General features: G+C 40.7%; 1 protein-coding gene across 2 annotated transcripts in view; it reads right to left on the bottom strand.

The window, feature by feature from the left end:
* Positions 1-204: 204 nt before the first annotated feature.
* ITK (IL2 inducible T cell kinase) overlaps positions 205-19,727 on the bottom strand; it is a 34,559-nt gene continuing 15,036 nt past the window's right edge. For both annotated transcript variants that reach the window (XM_080995504.1, XM_080995503.1), the window contains exons 2-17: positions 18,404-18,508; positions 17,534-17,615; positions 16,322-16,450; positions 13,544-13,584; positions 11,698-11,849; positions 11,342-11,407; positions 10,490-10,544; positions 9,492-9,571; positions 8,872-9,008; positions 8,179-8,253; positions 7,386-7,557; positions 5,813-6,029; positions 5,023-5,087; positions 3,999-4,117; positions 1,386-1,543; positions 205-466 (exon numbers count right to left, since the gene is read on the bottom strand). In XM_080995504.1, the coding sequence (XP_080851630.1) occupies positions 395-466; positions 1,386-1,543; positions 3,999-4,117; positions 5,023-5,087; positions 5,813-6,029; positions 7,386-7,557; positions 8,179-8,253; positions 8,872-9,008; positions 9,492-9,571; positions 10,490-10,544; positions 11,342-11,407; positions 11,698-11,849; positions 13,544-13,584; positions 16,322-16,450; positions 17,534-17,615; positions 18,404-18,508 (1,725 nt within the window). In that variant the 3' untranslated portion in view covers positions 205-394. The remainder of the gene's footprint in view (positions 467-1,385; positions 1,544-3,998; positions 4,118-5,022; positions 5,088-5,812; positions 6,030-7,385; positions 7,558-8,178; positions 8,254-8,871; positions 9,009-9,491; positions 9,572-10,489; positions 10,545-11,341; positions 11,408-11,697; positions 11,850-13,543; positions 13,585-16,321; positions 16,451-17,533; positions 17,616-18,403; positions 18,509-19,727) is intronic.

Genomic DNA, 19,727 nt, shown 5'->3' with positions numbered 1-19,727 from the left:
ACATTTGTTTATGAATAGCTTAATATTCCCGTTCAGCTTCAAGCAGGCTTGGAGGACGAGAGGCATACTTCAGTTCCCCTTGAAATGAGTCATTTTTCAATAAAAAAAAAAAGTGCCAGCTCCATAAAGCAATGACAGTTCATCATCTTCAATATCGGTATCACCATGTGAAACAGAAGATAGACTCCTGAATCCTCACTGAAAGCATCTTGCATTATCCGTTTTCTCAGTTTGTGTAGGACTTTTAAATAGCCAGGATTCCTGTCGCTATTTCTGTCCCAGGTCAGCTACTTCAAGGTGAATGAATACATCTGAACAAGGTGTGCTAAACGTGGTCATGCCTTTCGTATCTTTTTTCTTTTTTAATTAAGAAGCAGCTTCCTTTCATCTTTAGTTAAAGATCAGTTTCAGATATTTCGTTGAGCTGGTAGAGCAGGGTAGAGAAGGGGGGTCTGTCCTCTTGCTTCTGAAGGGACAACACAGAAGACAACAGTGAAGACCGTATTGTGAAGGCCAATAGCAACCAGAAAAGCAATTAATTAATGAATTTTTGCAGGATTTCTATACTGCCCGATTGTAATAAAAACTCAAAAGTGGTTTACAAAAAGAATAAAATTACCATGGAAAATACAGTTAAAAACAACTATTTTAAAACATTCAAACAAATAATTAAAATCAACAATAAGCTAAAAAAAACCATGCCAGCATTCTTACTGAAAACCTTCTAAGAAGGAATAATAATAATAATTTATTTGTACCCCGTCCATCTGACTGGGTTGCCCCAGCCACTCTGGGTGGCTTCCAGCATGTATAAAAAGTATAGCAGCTGCAGTGTTGTTTAGTAAGCATTACATGATGGTGAAAACAATAGACAGCAGCTCATATGTGACAAGCCAGCCCAGTCCCGTTTCTGTGCAGTGAGCGCTTTTTCTTCTGGTACCAGACAAAGCTTCCTCTCACCAGGAAGCAAAAGGCTAGGTGCAGAATATGGCAGAGGGCCCCATGAGCTGGGAAATACGTGAAAAAGGTTTCTTCTGATTGTGGCCCTACGTCGTCATCATCATTCTTAATTTTAATCTGACAAGTATGTTAAAGCTTACGAGAATTATATTGCTGATGAAAACGCAAACGTCCTGGCATTGGTAATCTAGTTAGCACCTGCAGTGGGATAACCCCACCCTAACATGATAGATTTTCCAGAATTTTTGACCAATTAAAATTCTAAACCTGCATATTATTTTTCTTAGAATGTTTAAATGTGTTAGCAGGACTACTTCTGCTCTCCTTAAGTAAAGACCAGTGCTGTTTCGGATCCCCCTTTACGAGGTGGCATTCTGATCCCTCTTCTCATATATGAAGTAATCTGCACCTGTTCTAGTACTGACCTCACTCCAGCAATGTCTCATGAGCGTGTAAATGGTATTGGAGGCCAGTCTGGGCTTATACAAACGTAAACCAGCACTGATTTCTTCCACCACTTCAGCGTTGGTCCGGTTCTCGTAAGGCATTTTGCCTTCGCTGAATATCTCCCACATCAATACTCCTGAAAAAAAACAAGCAACATATAATTTTGGAAGAGAGCGCATCCACATCAATGTCATGGCCCGCCTTTCTCCCACAGACATCTTCTGTGTCTGGGAGGCTACTTGGTTTACTGAGGAGCACTGGGCAATCGTCTTCTAGGGCACAGGTGGCACAAATCTGACTGAAAAGAGGTACATGTGCATAGCTATTCCTACCACATGTCAGTGGCAGCAGAGAATCCTAGAGTTAGAAGGGACCCTGTGGATAATCTAGTCCAGGGGTCAGCAAACTTTTTCAGCAGGGGGCCGGTCCACTGTCCTCAGACCTTGTGAGGGGGGCGGACTATATTTTGGAAAAAAATATATGAATGATTTCCTATGCCCCACAAATAACCTACCTCACATGGTTATTGTGGGGATTAAATGAGGGAGGGGAGAATCATATATGCCACCTTGAGCTCCTTGGAAGAAAAGGTGGGATATAAATACAACAACTAAAATAAAATAAACCCTGGATGAAACAACGGTTTTAACTGTAACAGTTTTTAGAATGTTTTAAAACATGGGTAGGAAAACTAAGGCTTGGGCGCCAGATCCGGCCCAATCGCCTTCTAAATCCGGCCCGCGGAAAGTCCAGGATTCAGCATGTTTTTACATGAGTAGAATGTATCCTTTTATTTAAAATGCATCTCTGGGTTATTTATGGGGCATAGGAATTGATTCATTATTTCCCTCCAAAATATAGTCTGGGCCCCCACAAGGTCTGAGGGACAGTGGACCGGCCCCCTGCTGAAAAAGTTTGCTGACTTGTTTTAAAATGAATCTTTTTTAGGTGTTTTTAACAGTTTTGGATTTTTTTTTTTTTTTTAAAGACTGGCTGTCTTTGCTGCCTTGGGCTCCTTCGGAAGGAAGGGTGAACAGAATTTCAGATAAATAAATACATAAATAAGGTGGCTTCCTATGTTGAGACTAAATGAGGCTTACAATAGAAATAGTCTCACTGGTTTCCTGATTGTCAGTATGTTATGTGTTTGCCTCTGCCTATATGTGGGAGCCAGGACTGATCAATTGCATTTATATCCCATATTTTCTTCAAGGAATTGGAAGTGGCTTGCATGATTCTCTCCCTCCTTGTTTAATCCCCACAACAACCCTGATAGGAATACTAGACTGAGAGGCAGTGACTGGCCAATGTCACCCAGTAAGCTTCATGGCTGAATGGGGAATTCAACCCTGACCTCACAGATCCAATTGGAGAACAGCCTTTACCAAAGGTGTCATGGGCTTTGAAGATGTTTGAACTCAGGACAAAAGGGAGAAATGTGCTAAGAGGAAGGTACACTTGGCAAATCCATACTGTAATTAACTCCCGCCAGGAAACCTATATCCCCACTGTGGAAGGATGTGTGGATCCAGAATTGGCCTCCACAGTCACTTACAGACTCACTGTTAAGACCGTGTTTATGGAAGACAATCTTACATGGCTGCAAGTGATCGCCAAAGAAGAAGAATCCTGACATTCTAACTACTACACCACACTGGCTCTCTGGACTTTACCATTGATTCTCCACAATGATCTCATGTAAATTATTAAAATTTTCTTTGTTGCAGACAATGCAACTTCTTCACTGGAGTTATGATCTGTCTGCCAACTTGCTTTTCAAAAGGGTCAAAATTAATTAATCAAACATAACTGCTGAATCAAAACACGGTTAAATCGAAACTGTGAAACTCACTTCAAACAAGTGTTGCTGTTCTGCATGACTAGAAACAAACCACCCAAAACACTAACTGTGAATTCAAAATAAAGAAGCAAAATGGAAAGGATATTTTCTTAATTGCAGTTGACAACTGTATGCAAAAAGCACAGAGCTACCCTGTCTCTAGCGGAATTCCGTATTCATATCAGCTAAGTAATGCCAGCTCTCAAGAAGCATCTTCATGATACAAGCACTTTGAAACATTTATAAATCTAGGGGATGCCCTTCCAGGATCCTTTATTGGTGAATAAGCAAAATTACGAAACTCTTAGTTGAAGTGCTCACTCATAGGTAAAGCTAGTTGTCATTCCTCAGAGTGTTTTGATCCAGGTCACAGTAGGATGGTTTAATGACCCAGTGGAGAATGTGAAAAGATTGAGGGGTAGCAAAGCGGAAAGGCTCGCAGAAACACGATGCCATGACTTGACAGAAGAATCCTCTTATGCAAACCATGCTATGCAAATTAATAATAAGTCACAGACCATGCTGGCGCCTGCAATCCCCCCCCCTCCCCATCTATAGGAAATGTTAAGCCAAATATGGTTTAAAACATATTACATTTAAATAATAATAATGTAAGCCTTTTTACACAAAAGGGATATGAGGACGAGGCTGGAACTTCTTATCTAGAAAGGATTAACAATGGAAGGTCTTTTCAAGAAGAAGAACTTGAAGTAATTAAGTGAATGGGAATTTTGAGATTAAAGGCTCTTACCGAATGACCATACATCAGATCTGGTACTATACCGACTATAGGAGAAAACCTCTGGTGCTGACCATTTGATGGGGAATTTGGTGCCCATGGAGCTGGTATACTGATCATCAAGGACGTATCTAAAACAGAGCAACGTGTTTAAGGCCACAACCCATTTGAATGATTCCAGGGTCCACATTACACAAACACCATTGTACACAGGGAAAGGCTGCAGCTCCATGGCAGAATGCATACATTGCAAGCGTAAGAACCAGTTCTCAGGATCTCATACAATATTGTGGGGTGAGTATTGGGGGGGGGGGGTTGGGGGGGGAGTTATTGTTTTAGTTTGAGTTGTTTACTTGTGTTTGCATTTTATTCTGTGAACCACCCTAAGATCTTGTGATGGTGGTATATAAATTGAATTAATAATAATAATAAATACTGTGCACTATGCTAACATAACATCCTCCTTATAATACATGATTACTGGTGTAAGAGGATAATATGTCCTGGTCCAGACGGGAAGCTAAACCAAATGGTTCACTGCCTCTGGTTCCATATTATCAGATACTGCCAACCATTTCAACAGCGCTGTTAACTACAGAACATATCCGGCTAGCAACTGGTGAAATGATGCCTGGAAAACAGCAGGTGATGACAGTGGTTTAACAGTTGATGGGATTTCTTTTCCAGAGGGTTGAATGTGGTTAGGATAGAGGCATCTCATTATTTTCTTTGTTCTTAGTTTTTATAGGTTTTCACAATGGCTCAAACTGTTTGATTGGAAATGACAGTGGGGCAAAAGAAACTAAGTGTGGAAATCATGAGAAATGGTGCCTCCAGCACTTTGAGTTCACATTTTTTTAAAAAAACATTGTTAAAGGAGGGAACAGCTAGAGGAAGTTTCAGCAAGAACAGGACAGCTCCAGACTAAATGTATATTTTGCCACAACAATGAAGTAGCTGCTGGACACATTTCAAAAGGAGGGGGAAACTTTAGTGGAATTCTACTCATCCAGTATGCATACAAGGTTCAAATTACCGTGACATTCCAAAATCTGACACTTTGACAACTTGGAATTCTCCTACCAAGCAATTCCGAGCAGCCTGTGTAGAATGGAGAAAAAGAGAGTATTAGTAGGGCTGAACTGAAACAACCCATTATTTCTCAAGAGCAATTTTAGCTGTGTTGAAAAGTACATCCAACACCTTTGAACATTTTTTCACAGAGGTTGTGAAAACATTTGCATATTCAATTACATATCTCAGACTTGCTCCTCCTCTTTTAATCAGATTAGTCTGTCTTCTTCACTCAACGACATAATCATGTGGTCAAATCTGATTGGCTGGGTTCATGAATATGTTTGATCCACGTAGATCTGCCCTCATTCTCAGCAGACTGTGTTCCCTCACTAATATCTTCATGTAGCAAAACATAATTGGCTACATCGTTATGTGATATCATCCCATTTAGCATGCGATTTCCAGTTGGCTGGGATCGCCCATGTGACTGGCCAGTCTGTGGAAAAACTTGACAAGGACAATGGCACCAGAGCCTCAGCAGGTAGGGAAACAATAGCATTTGAAGATGAGGGGGTGGGTCGCCTAAAAGAGTAAATATTCTGACAATAAAAGGATTTTTTAGGAAATACTGTAACTATAATGGCCCCACAACCGCTATTTTTGGCTCACATACTGAAATGGAATAATATTTGTTACAGTCCTAATTATTTAAATTATGGTTTGTAAGTGGTGATAATTTCATTTCCTTCTTAATTTAAGAGCTGCTAATTTCTTTACAAGAGGTACAGACGGACATGACCCAGACATACCAAGTCTCTGTGGATGACAGACGCTTGTTCCAGATAAGCCATTCCTTCACACACATCTTGGCACATTCCAAGGAGCTCTTCCTTTGAGAAATTCCCTCGCTGCCTCTTTAGATAATCAGCCAAACATCCATGCTCCATGAATTCAAACACTAGGCACATAGGAGCTTGTTGCATGCATACCCCATGCAGCTGGACTAATTTGGGGTGGGAGAGCTTCCTGTTGACATAGGAGGAGAAATCAGTGTAGTCATGTGAAGTCCTTTGCAGAAGCTGATATATGGGCATATTCAACCGGAAATTTAAGAAAAGAGCAAGAAAATCAATGTGAAAGAAGAAAACCAGACCCAGGAATGGTATACACACAAATCGTGGGTCCTGGAAAATTTCATGTTATATTTCTCTCATCATTGTATGAATCTCTTGAAAAGTAAGATGGATTCTGCACTGCTTGCACAAATAAACAAAATGTAATTGACATTTCCCCTATTTTCTGTTCAAGCAACAGCCTTGCTGAATGTAGTTTAAATACTCTTCACATACGCAATGCATTTAAATACTTCAGAATGTGTATAATAAATGCTCATGAAGTTTCCCCAACAACCTGAGCTTGCTTTGTGTCTTTATGAAAATAAGCATCAGATATTAATACAATAGGGATTTTTATTGAAGGAGCTATAAAAAGCGAAACTTATGCCTTTCCTTTGAATATAGCACCAGTGACATCAAAGTCAATCTTTCATTTCCAACTTCATCCTTAGGAGAGATTGTGCAGCATCAAAAGTCCCAGTGGAAACAGCATTTTACCCCATCTTTATATTGATTCAAATTACTGCTTTTTAAAATCGAAAATATTTTCTTCAAGCTTTAAAATAATTGATGCCACATTTTTCATGTTTGTCGTGGTGTCTAGAGAAATATTATCTCAAAACAAAAGCAAAAATTCATAGAATCGTAAAAAGAAGAATTGCTGAGCCAAGCAAAGACTGCTGTAAAAATAGCCTGCTGTATGCCAGCTTTAGATTCCTTATGCCTCTAGAACTGCCCAGTGTTTGAAAGGACAACATAAAGATCCATCATCAATCAGAAACTCAGGCTGAAATTATATCCTTAGCTGGGACTGGAAATAACTCCCATCAAATTTCTGAGTAGATATATAGGACTGCACTAAGTAGCCTCCAATCATCATGACTTCATTAATATTTATCCGTGCATATGTCTGCACATAGATAAAAAATGAAATTCAGTGGTTAGCTCTTATTGTTCCAGTAAAGACCAATTCCACCAAAGTACAGGGACAAAGAGAACCTTACAAAGCACTCATATGTCCCACAACTTTTCAGCCTGTATTTGAAGCACAACATTCAGTACATTTTAATTCTGGTTATAGAGATTGTCCCAAACTGGACATTAGTGAAGGTTGCACTAAGAGATAAAAAGTCATGTTGCCATTCGATTCATAATAGGAAATGGTGTCTCTGTTTTACACAAGATTGGGTTCACCTGACATCATTCTAAAGGCTTGACACAATGTAATGGACCTTGACTGGTATTGGACCTTGGCAGGATTGCTTACATCATGACTTGGGCCTCCTCAATGAAGTCTTCTTCTGACATGGCTCCTGTGCGAATGGTTTTTATGGCCACTTTCATCCGGCCCAGCCAGTAACCAAGATGAACCACTCCAAACTGGCCAAGGCCAATCTCCTGGTCAAATGTCAGTTCCTGAGGATTAATCATCCATTTTCCTAGGATAAGGCAGCAGAACAACACTTTCAAGCCTGTGTAGTGCTTTATGAAAGAAAAGGAGTGCAGCAGTACTAGGCCTTTTACAATACCCCCAGCTATGATAATAGATTTTAAGGGTTTGAGAAGTTTCATTCAAATTTTAACAATTTAATCTTGATAATAATGGAACGTGGTTAGATTCTTATAGTAATTCATCAGTTTTCCATTAGACTGCACCATCATACACATTTTGTTTTAAATGCCCCCCCCCCGTTGCCCCCATGCACTCCCCAAATCTGCTTGGGGGGCATTCGGGGAAACCCCAAAACAGAATACAGATGGAGGAAAGGGGAAATTGTTCTACTGGACAAGCAGAAATGTTTGCACTGATGGAACAATCTCCTAAGCGTTCCATTGAAGTTCACCCTTAGTATTTAAGATACTATGAGGTTCTGTTGTTTTTGCTAAAAGTACGTTTCTACTTGATCCATTCATTGATGTGAGCCTGTTCTCAGTGAAAATGGATGCAACATTAACTTCTATAGAGTCATAGCACATGTCATTTAGACAAGTGAAACCATTATGCCAAATGAATATAACTAAAGAATAAAAGCACAATCAAATCAATGCAGTCTCCTCACCATAACTTAGGCCAGCAGTAACAGGAGCCTTTTCTCTCCAAGAGCAAACAGCATACCTCAAACGAGTCACAAGACCTGCATGATGGGAAATATATATACATGAATTGGAGGAAAAGGTGACACTGACTGCTGATTGTTGGAAGGGGTGGAAAAGAGATGGGCCATGGAGCCAAGAGTTAATGTAGACTAAGGAGATAGATGACAGCCACATTTCACATAATATGTTTGAATATGTCTATGACTATGATTCATAGAGAAGTTACATCCCAAGGAAGTTCTATGAAGCTCTGTCAGTATAAAGTTTGGGCCCAGAGTGACAAATATAAGAGACAATGTATAACTTACAATCATTCAGATAATCAGAAACACAGGTAATTTACACAGGGCTGGATAAGTTAGTTGAACTTATTTCCCATTGAAATTTGTGTGAATTAAGTTATGGGAACTAAGTTTAATTAACAGAGCAATCCACTGCTGACACCAAGAGGCACTTCTGCATCTGCAAAACAACCACTCATGTTTACCAGCAGCTGAACTGAACTTTGATTTCCAGAGCAACTTTATATATATATATATATATATATATATATATATATATATGTGTGTGTGTGTGTGTGTGTATGTCTATATATATATATCCTAACATCTTCGGATCATTTCAAAGCTGTTTCACCTGTTCTTGCCTGGACATACCTCCTGCATTATGCTGGTGATAGGTGATCAGTTCCGGGATACAATCAAAAACATGCTTCTCTGCCAAGTAGTATCTCCTGGGGATGTCGCTTGTCTCCTTGATGTGATAATGTTTTATAACAGGGTTGTTCTCGTTGCTTAAATAGACAAAACAAACAAATAAGGTTCCTTTCAAAACAGTATAGAAGCAGTTAAAAAACAAACTACAATTACCAAGCATCAATGAAACTTTGGGCACATACTGTAGATATGACGTGGAAAACACAGACACAGATGCAGACACACACAGACACACACAACAAACAAACACTTATTTGACTCTTGGAGCCTCTACTTTTTAAAAAGGTAGTGAAAAGAAACTCTTCCATTGTTTCTCTTTAAACAATAATTAGAAAGAGCACCTTTAGAAGGTCACACTTTGGAAAGTCTGGGGACAGATATGTTTGATACCTTTTTAAACGATTCAATATTATTATTGCCAGATGGACAGTGTATAAATAATAAAATTATAATCGTTATTGTTATATTAATTAAATTTATTTACTGCCCTTCATCTGAAGATCTGAAACAAAAACCCAAATAACAGAACCACGGCAAACATCCACTGGGATTTGACTTGCCTCAAAGCCTTTGTGAAAACTGAGACTGTGTATGTGCCAGGTTGCCTTGAATCTCTCACCATGAAGGCTCCTTCCTTACCCTGAAAAGGAGGAGATGGAGAAAGTCAGAACATCAGAGCCGATGAACAGTGATGCAACAGAGGCTTCAAAATCCCTAAACTAAGTGGCTGAAGCCATATCACCAATCCCCAAATCCACAACTCCGCCTGACCTAGAACAAAGTATAATGGTGTTGGTGCTAAGGCAGGAAGTTGGGCTTCTTTTAAAAAGAACAAACACAGGTGGTACAAATATGAGAAAAGAGCGAGCCAATCCTCAAAGACACTTGGTTAGCATACTGTATTATATTTCATCCTGCTTTTTAGAGGAAGGCTGCAGCTCAGTGGTAGAGCATAAGGTCCAGGTTCAACCAGGTAAGGATGGGAGAGACACCTGCCTGGAACTGGTGGTGGAAGGATTACTACTTACAACCCAGCAAATTATATAATCAGGCAATTCAGGTGACAGAGGATTGGATAGTGACTTTAAAAATCATTATTTTAAATTAATTAAAATAATATCTGTAGCACTAGCAATAAGGGGGGGAAAGAATATTGTAGCATTGTGACAACCGAACCCTCCCCCCAATAAAATTACATTACTTAAACATGTACAAAATACATTGCAAATCACTAGATCAAATTACTATATAAGCATAGCTAGATTACTCCTAAGAGAAAGCCTGAGTGGACAGACCAAATCTTATAAGGCACCTTAAAATCCCTGTAGGTTTTTGCCTGATGTTCACTGGAAGCACATTTCAGTGTGGCACAGATGCCACCATTGTAAAAGCCCTGGTCTTGTAGCACATGTTGAACATCAGGAGCACATGGTGCTACTAAGAGTGTCGTTGCATTTCCCCAAGATGTCTCTTTTGCAACATGTTCAAAGTAACCAAAGCATAAAAAATACATATCCAAGAAAAATAAAAGACCATCACCATAGGGAATTCACTTTACCTCTTCCTTGAGCAGGGCTTCTGCCTTGCTTCTGCTGATACTCTTGTTGTACCACCTGCAATGATCAAAGAGTCCCAGGATGTGAGGTTAGGCTGTACAGCTTTAGCTGTAAACTCCTTGGCTTTGGAGTTATTTGGGTTACTTTCTTGTTTTTATCCTGCACATGAAATGGCACATGAACTATCATCCATGTTAATTTGTGAAGAACATACTAAGGAAATCAGAATTCATTCATCATTACAAATTAAGCAGATTCTGAATGTTCAGCACATGCAAAAACTGCATGGCTATGGCCACGTCTGGTAAAGGAAAAGGAAAGTTACTCTCCACAATTCAGCAGACTAAATATTCCTTGAAATAGCTTTCTGCCCCTTGAACAGATAATATCCCCCTTCACTAGTTCCACAATCCTGTCTATCAGTTTAACCCTCCCAAACCTGAAACAAATGTACACCTTCATTTGGAAGGTTTTTTTTTTTAAAAAATCTACTCAACTGAATTCTCACTCCCTTGGTAGTAATAATCGCTTAGCCTTAGATCTATTTAAGTGTTTGCTGGCAGGAGTGTCCCATCAGCAGCAAAACGCTCACATCAGCAGAAAGAAGTCAATAGTCTTTCATGTATTTCACCTTTCCCCTGTACCCTTAAAAATATGCTTTAGGGGCTTTGGGGAACCTCTGGAGGCTGAGACACAGTGCAGGGAAAGAAGAGATTGTTGAGAAGTCCCTGTACCCCAGGGCACCTTCTACTATGCTAGATCCCAGTTCCCTCTGCAAATGGAATGAACTCTTCCATTTGTGGCTAGCTGGGATCCATGCCAATGTTGTAGCTAAAGAGGAAAAACAATCTTACTCATATATTTGCAGATTTTCTGGTGATTTTTCTACCACATAGCTGCTTGGTACATATCCTTCGTGCCTGTTAAAAACAGAATGCTCTAATATTAGTACACTAGAAACCCAGGCATCTTCCACCCAAAGTATACATGAATTAAAATGGTTTATAATAGCACAATGCCTTTTAAACTATCCTCTAGAAAGGGCTATTACTGGTAACAGAGGATAAGCTTCCAAACTATATTTATAGATGGAGTCCAGTAACCATCAATCTGAGCAGGAAGCAGTACAGTCTGAGAAAGCTGTGTGGCTATTAATTCTGTGTCTGCAATTAAAAATAGAAGGGAAACTCCAAGCAAATGGCCTACCTACCCATTTCTATCCTGAACCAACCACCAGTGGACCTCAGAGTTATCAATAACATGGTATTCTTCATTGCACCGTAATTCCAGCTCCTGAGGATTCTGTGCACTGTAGTCATAAATGGCTATTACTGGAAATTCCTTGGACTCTGCAACTAATCTCTGTACAGAAATAACAAAAAAAACCTCGAATGAGCCATATTAAATATGCAAAATTAACTACAAGAAATACCCACTTGCATGTGTGGGCTCTGGAAGAAAAGACTGTGGCCACTTCACTCCTCCCCTGTCGTTTTGCTGCTGCACTACACTGACATAAGACTCACGATTTAGCTCTCTCAGGCGAAGCACAAGCTGTAAACTGTAGGGCAAACCTTGGTTACAGCTGGTGGTTAGTCTGGGGACAGCTGAACCAAAGTTGGACTTCATGTGTGAACCCAGTCAATGTGTCAGATACTCAAAATCTTTCCATTCCCATTTTAGGATGGAAAGATTGCCCAGATTAAGCATATGAAAATAATAAGTATATTAAAACACCTGCGACTCACATTACATCATGCATGCACTGGAGACACACAACAATCTGCTGTACATATGCATGATTTGTAGATTTGAAAGTATTGCATACAGTACATAAATCCCAAACTATGAAATACTGCACTTCAAAGCTATAGATGAGAAGAAGATATATATATATATTCAGGACCCTTACTATATTTTCCCAAAGACACAACCAAAATTACTATTTAAAAATGATTATGAGACAAGTGCATACCGAATTTTTCCATGTATTAGACGAGTTTTTTTGACTAAAAAATCGTGTCAAAAAACTGGGGTCATCCAATACATGGGTAGTAGCATGGGGGTGGGGGTGGGGAGAAGCAGCGCACTTGCCAGCCAGCCGGTTGGCGGGAACGCAACTTTCCTCGATGCTGCAGCGAGCTGTAAACCATCTAGGGAGTGTTTCCTGCCCACAGCTGCGTGGGGGGAGAAGCTCAACAACTTTGGGCCATCTCCCCTCATTTTCTTAAAACCGAGTACCCAAAAATAAAAAAGGTACCCCTGCCCGTACGGGCCAGTCGTGTCCGACTCTAGGGTTGCGCGCCCATCTCGCTTAAGAGGCCGGGGGCCAGCGCTGTCCGGAGACACTTCCGGGTCACTTGGCCAGCGTGACGAAGCTGCACAGCACACGGAAATGCCATTTACCTTTCCGCTATAAAGCGGTACCTATTTATCTACTTGCGCTTTGACGTGCTTTCGAACTGCTAGGTGGGCAGGAGCTGGGACCGAACGACAGGAGCTCACCCCGCCGCGGGGATTCGAACCACCGACCATACGATCGGCAAGTCCTAGGCACTGAGGTTTTACCCACAGCGCCACCCGCGTCCCAAAAATAGGGTGGGTCCTTATACATGGGGGCGTCTTATAGACGGAAAAGTATAGATAGATGATAGATGATAGATAGATAGATAGATAGATAGATAGATAGATAGATAGATGATAGATAGATGATAGATATAGATAGATAGATAGATAGATAGATAGATAGATAGATAGATGATAGATAGATAGATGATAGATAGATAGATAAATGATAGATAGATAGATAGATAGATAGATAGATAGATAGATAGATAGATAGCTATATAGGTGCTCCTTTAAAGGTAAAGGTAAAGGGACCCCTGACCATTAGGTCCAGTTGCCACCGACTCTGGGGTTGCAGCACTCATCTCGCTTTACTGGCCGAGGGAGCCGGCCTTTGGATACATGCAAATATTATAGAAATATCTGAACGTATTTGAATTTTAACAACGTTGCACTTCATCACTATGCCTATGCCATTTCTTTACGCTCACCCAGTTATCCTCTGGAGTTGGGGGAAGAGGTTTCTTGGAGACTAGAAAAAGAAAAAGAAACGCTTACCAACAATATGATTCATGTTTAGAACAAAGCATAAAGAACAAAAGACAAGCCTGCTGGATCAGGCCAAAGGCCCATCTTGTCCAACATCCTGCTCTTACATTGACCAACCAGATGCCTATGGGATGCCCAACAGCACTCTACTCACCTGCAGTTCCCAGAAACTGGTATTCAGAGGTATAATGCCTCTGACTGTGGAGGCAGAACATAGCCAAAGAGGCTAGTAGCTGCCAATAACCTTGTTCTCCATGAATTTAACCCTCTTTAAAAGCCATCCAAGTTGGTGGCCATCCCTGCCTCCTGTGGGAGCGAGCTCCATAGTTTAGCTAAGCAATGTGTAAAGCATTAGTTTCTTTTATCTGTCCTGTCTTTTAACATTCAACTTCTTTGGATGTCCATTCCTAGTGTTATGAGAGAGGATGAGAATGGCATGAGAGAGGATGAAAAACTTTGATCTATCCACTTTCTCTGTACCATGTACAATTTTATAAACTTCCACCCTGCTGCCTTTTACTCGCCTTCTCTCTAAGCAAAAGAGCCACAAACACTGCAACCTTTCCTCACAGGGGGTGGTTGCCCTTTTTCAAACCTCCTCTGAAAGTGGAAAGAACTATCATAATCCTACAAATCTGGGCAAATTCAAACAGCCACAGGGTGGCTCTGTTTTCACACGGAGTGTTGGTTGCTCTGCAGTTTCTGTTCCTGCAATGAAGCAACTCTCACCACAGTTTGCAGTGGCTCAGAGACTGGGCATGGGAAATAATGGTTAATTAACCACACGGCCAGAGGCTTCAGGCAACCAGATGTGAAGTAGTACTTTCTTACAATCATATTATAGCAAACCTTCATTTGAACCGGCCCAAAGCAGACCTGCAAGTTCTGTCTCTGAGATTCATATTAACCACTCCCAAAACTATAAATTTTAATGGCATTCACTATTCTTCCCACTTTTGGACCAAGTTTCCATTCCCCACAATGGTAGTCACACATTTATACAGTGCTGTTATGAAGCTACGTTAAACATGAGCATTGCTGTATGAAGCACATTGTCCACTTACTAAGGTTGCCAACACCTGGAAGATAAAACTACTGCAGCTGGGTGAACATTGATGATAATAATAATAATAATAATAATAATAATAATAATAATAAATAAATAATAATTACTATTATTTATACCCGGCCCATCTGGCTGGGTTTTCCCAGCCACTCTGGGCGGCTCCCAACAGAATATTAAAAACATGATAAAACATCAAACATTAAAAACTTCCCTAAACAGGGTTGCTTTCAGATGTCTTCTAAAAGCCAGATAGTTGTTTATTTCCTTGACATCTGATGGGAAGGCGTTCCACAGGGCGGGCACCACTACCAAGAAGGCCATCTGCCTGATTCCCCGTAACCTCACCTCACAATGAGGGAACCGCCAGAAGGCCCTTGGATAACAAGTGAGGGCAAGAAGTGTTAAGCCTTAACACTTCCTGGCCTCACTTCTTGGCTCTACCAGATCCGATTCGGTATCAACGCCAAGGGATGGAGCTTGTTGCTTCCCATTGGAAAGCCCAGCAGTAACTAGGCAGAGCTTTATGCAGCAGGGAATTTAGCGGTACAGGAACAGGAGCTGTGATGTACGGTGGATCCAGCAAAGAGAGGGTGGAGTAATCCCCATGGAAAATGCTCTGTATACTTCAGAGACACGGCTATTCCACATGCTTACAAATACCCTGACACTGGTTAATACCAGGGTAATTACTGATCTGTCTAACACAAAGGAGGGGAATGTTTTTTTCAGCCCAGGGGTTGCTTTTCCTCATGGGCAACCCTCCAGAAGGGCTAGAGGGGAAAGTGGGCAGGACAAATCAGTATCTTAATCTCAGGGTTGTGGGTTCAAGCCCCACATTGGGCAAAACATTCCTGCATTGCAGGGGGTTGGACTAGATGACCTTTGTGGTCCCTTCCAAATCTAGAGTTCTATGACTCTTCCTTTTGTACAAAGGCTGCATTCCAGCAGCCACACACGTCAGAGGTTTCTACACACTCCTACCCATCTTTCCATCCATGCAAATGAGAGATAGCACAGTTCAAGAAGTCATTCCAGCCAGGCTAAAGGAGGGTGTAGAGCAGGGCCAGTGAGTGGGGTGGCCTCGGGGGAAGTCCTGAGGGCCAGACAAATAGGTGTAAGGGCTGTATTTGGCCCCAGGGCCTGAGGTTCTAAAGCCATCAAAATGAAGGGGGGAAACCCCACCCTTGTGTCAAAGCAATAAATAAAACTGTAAGTAGAGCAGAGAACTCAAGCAACCAAAGCCAGCTGCATACTATACGTAGCATACAACCATGCGACTAATTATTAAAGAACAAAGGATTTAGAAGATATTCCATATAACATGTAGCCATTTTGCAGATGGGCAACACTGAGGCTGTGGACCTCTAGTGCCAAGGACAACCAGTAAATCTATGCCAGGGGTTCAAACAATAGCATGAATAGATCACTCGAGTGAGAACACAGAACACAGTCAGCTTGCAATAAGCTTTATGTGTGTGAGCGAAGACTTAATTAAACACAAGGGAGGACTAAACATGGCATGGGATATCAACTGTCAAAGGTGACCAGGTCCTTGCTTGATATCTCATCTAAATTAGAGCATCATACATCAGGGTAAATCATCAATTCAGTACTGATTCAGGAGGGATGAGGACACTTGGAATGAATTACATACCAGTATTGGCTGGAACATACTCCACACAGCCTGTTGCCAGTTTTTCTCCCTGAGCGCAGCATCTCCATCTCCCATCTATCCAGAAATTTGGGTGAAACTTTGCCACCAAATTGTTGTTGTTCCTAGTTTCTGGAAAAAGTTGGATGGAAAAATTAAGATTGTGTCAAATTTCCCCAGCCTATCCATCTTGACAATGGCTAACAATCTTTATTGTTACGTAGCATTCTGATGAAAAATGATGATACAGTACCTCCCATATAAACTGCCAGTGACTGGGAAGGAGAAGGTGTGACAGAAGGCTCAGTGTAGCTGAAAATTACATTCCACACGCAGAGGGGCACATTTGGTCAATCCCATCATTGTGGGCTACAATTGGAAGTGGCCAGCCAGGAGATACAATAATTTCTCTTCTTTGGCTAGGCCAAATTTCCAAAAGAAATACAGCTGGATTACTGAATATGTAACAGTTCTGTTACATGGAGTGAAGCAATAGATTCCAGACTGCACTACTTTAAATTACCGATGTGGGGATCGTGGTTGTTGCATTTTTCAAAATAATAATAATCAGTTTCCCTATGTCAAAAGTCCCTAGCATGGACAGAAGATTATTTACTATAGGCATTTTTATACCATTTCAGTGATAGTCCCAAGCATATGGGGGAATGCTAAAACATTCTTGCTGTTGTGTTTACGTATTTACTATGTGAAGGAAGCTTCGGTGCTTTTGCCCACACTGGGAGACAAACAAAAAGATATGACCCCTCATTTGCAGTCTGAAATGGTTCAGTCCAGAGTGCCAGCAACTCACAATTCAGCTCAAAAGTGACACAAAGACAGCATACAAGCTGAAGCAGTAATTGCCTTCCTGCATGCCCATCAATCAATCAATCAATCAATCAATCAAAAAAATATTATACAAAGGTATTTAAAGCAGCATTTCTGTCTTTTATATATGTATGCGGACAGCAGGAGAGAGGCTTATAAGCATTTCAGGCAGCAGTTGTGCTCATACTTTACTGGGGAGTAAATCCCATGGAACTCAATGGGACGATTGCACTCAAAAGGAACTCAATAGTAGACATGAAATAGGCAGCATATGTGAAAGTGGTTGAAGTGGGCTCTGAGTCATTAAAGTTTATGCTACAACTCTAGTGTTTTGATCCTGCTCTTGGAATATTTATTGACCTGAGAGATTACACTGTGATCAGTTACCTTCTTTCAGAGCCAGCACCCATTTCTGACAGCTCGCTTGGCTGGGAGCAAAGACGTACAGCAGATAGTTGTCATGAAAAATCTACAACATGAAAAAAAGTGCATAGAATAAATTCCAGGCCAAATAGGAAAATAACCTACTTCTGACATAAGTACTCTTTAAAAGTCAAAATATGGCATGGATATCTATCTATCTGTCTATCTATCATCTATCTATATAGCAGAAATAAATAATTCAATTATTTGCAAATTATCTCCAGTTGCATGACTCAAATAAATCACCCATGTTACTCTAATCTGCATGTAGTTCCAAAGCTAACTGCTGCCGAAAGGGTTAGGAATTGTCTTTTAGAAGAGGAAAGCCAGCTGAGTTTTTCCTAATGCTGAATTTCCCTCCAGATACCCAAATTCGTTCTTGTGCAGTTAAGAAATAGGAAAATAAACATTTTCCAGATACGTTTAAAAGTGAAACATTGAGGCTTAACATATCCCCTCAGGGAAGAAGCTCCACAGTCTGGGCACTGTTAGCCTGCTACAGAAAAGTCTCTCTGACTCTGGTACTTGTCAAACTGATTGATTTAGCCCAGCTTAGGTTATGGAACTGAGAGGGCTGGACCAAGAAGACACCTTGCTTCCTGAGGCTTAGCCAGTCGCCCCCCCACCCCCACCCCAGGCAAAGTCAAGGTGAAAGGCAATTTAAGGCAAGTAAAGCTATTTGTCATCTAAAGTAGAAAACACCACCTCTTTTGCTTCTCTCTGGAAGCAAAAATGAATTAAGGATCTAAATACTTGCTACCCTTTCATGCCTGATGTGGCTTCATCACTCTGCCTGATAGGACAGCTGGCCCAGAGTCACAAACTTTCACTTACCTGGAAAGGGTATTTATAGTGACATGGAATTGTTATATCACTTTTCACAATTTCTACACACTTAATCTTCGATAGTTCAATTGAGCCTTTTAGAATTCTTTTTTTCTACAAAAAAAAGATAAAAACAACAACACAGGATTCAGTCTGTGTCTGTAATTTTTCTAAAGGGTTATGTTACGAAGTAGGCAGTGCCTGTTCTACTGTTAACATTACAGAACCAAGTCTTGGTTAATCCTTCATGTCTGAAAAGCACATTGGAAAAAATCAAGGAAAAAACTTATCTATGTTACAATTTTTAGTACCAATGAAAGAGAGAGATTGCAAAAAGAGATAGAAAGAGATATTAAATCAATCTTCCAAACATGCAATTGCTTTATTTTCTGATCAATATAATCATTTCATCTTGCATTTTCCTTTTTAGGCAGAGATTCCAAGACAATTTATTCTACGAAGTATAACTCATTTGCCTAAAATCTTCTTCCTAACATGCTAGTTTGAATGGAAAATATAAAGATTACTCTTAATAAACATATTCTTGTATGCAGTTTCAACTGATTTACACATTTATGCAAAGTAATTTTCCCTAACTATAATGGTATGGGGTTGCTCGTGCGTAAGTTGCCGCCTCTCCTGGCTATGTTGCCTTGTTAAACCTTTCTGTCTGGACAGCCCTTCAATTCGTGGCTGCCTCAGTCGCTAGCAGAATCCGTCAGTGGGCGTTTCTTAAACCTTTTCCAACATAAAAGTTGTTTGACACCCAGTCTCCTCCTACTTTCTCTGCGCGGAAGTCTTCTGCGCAGGGAGGGCGTGGGTAGTGGAGGACCAGTGCTCTCCCCGCTGGTGTCCGGTGAAGAGTCTGGGAGCCCTCTCGCCGATTCCATCTGCCCCTCCTTATTCCTGGTGTTGCACTGAATTGCTTCCCCATCTGCTGAGCTGCCTCTCTCCCTGCTGGGCCCTTCTCCAGCATCATTGGAGAGCCTTCCCTCCACCTCTAGCTCCGATGTCAGTTCCCTGACACTAACATAACACATTTTTGTATTTTATTTTCAGTTTATGCATTTCTGCGCACACTTTCCCTATAGATATTATCTTTATGCACACAGTTGGCAGGAGGCTGCCACTGCAAAATTCACAGAAGTGTAAATTTAAAAAGAAAGCTGTGTTTTGATTCTTGCATTGATTTGAGAAGTTAAAATTAGTTACTTATTAAAATGCAAACCAAGTCAATTTTCTCTACTTGAGAGTTTCTTTTCTGACCAATGCTTCTTTTCATCTAATCCTTGCTGTGTCTCGGCTATAACTATGTGTTTGTGAGAGATGGTGC

The sequence above is a fragment of the Podarcis pityusensis genome, assembly GCF_964106645.2.
Source record: "Podarcis pityusensis genome assembly, chromosome: 2".
Taxonomy (NCBI): domain Eukaryota; kingdom Metazoa; phylum Chordata; class Lepidosauria; order Squamata; family Lacertidae; genus Podarcis; species Podarcis pityusensis.
This window is presented reverse-complemented; position numbering and strand designations above follow the sequence as displayed.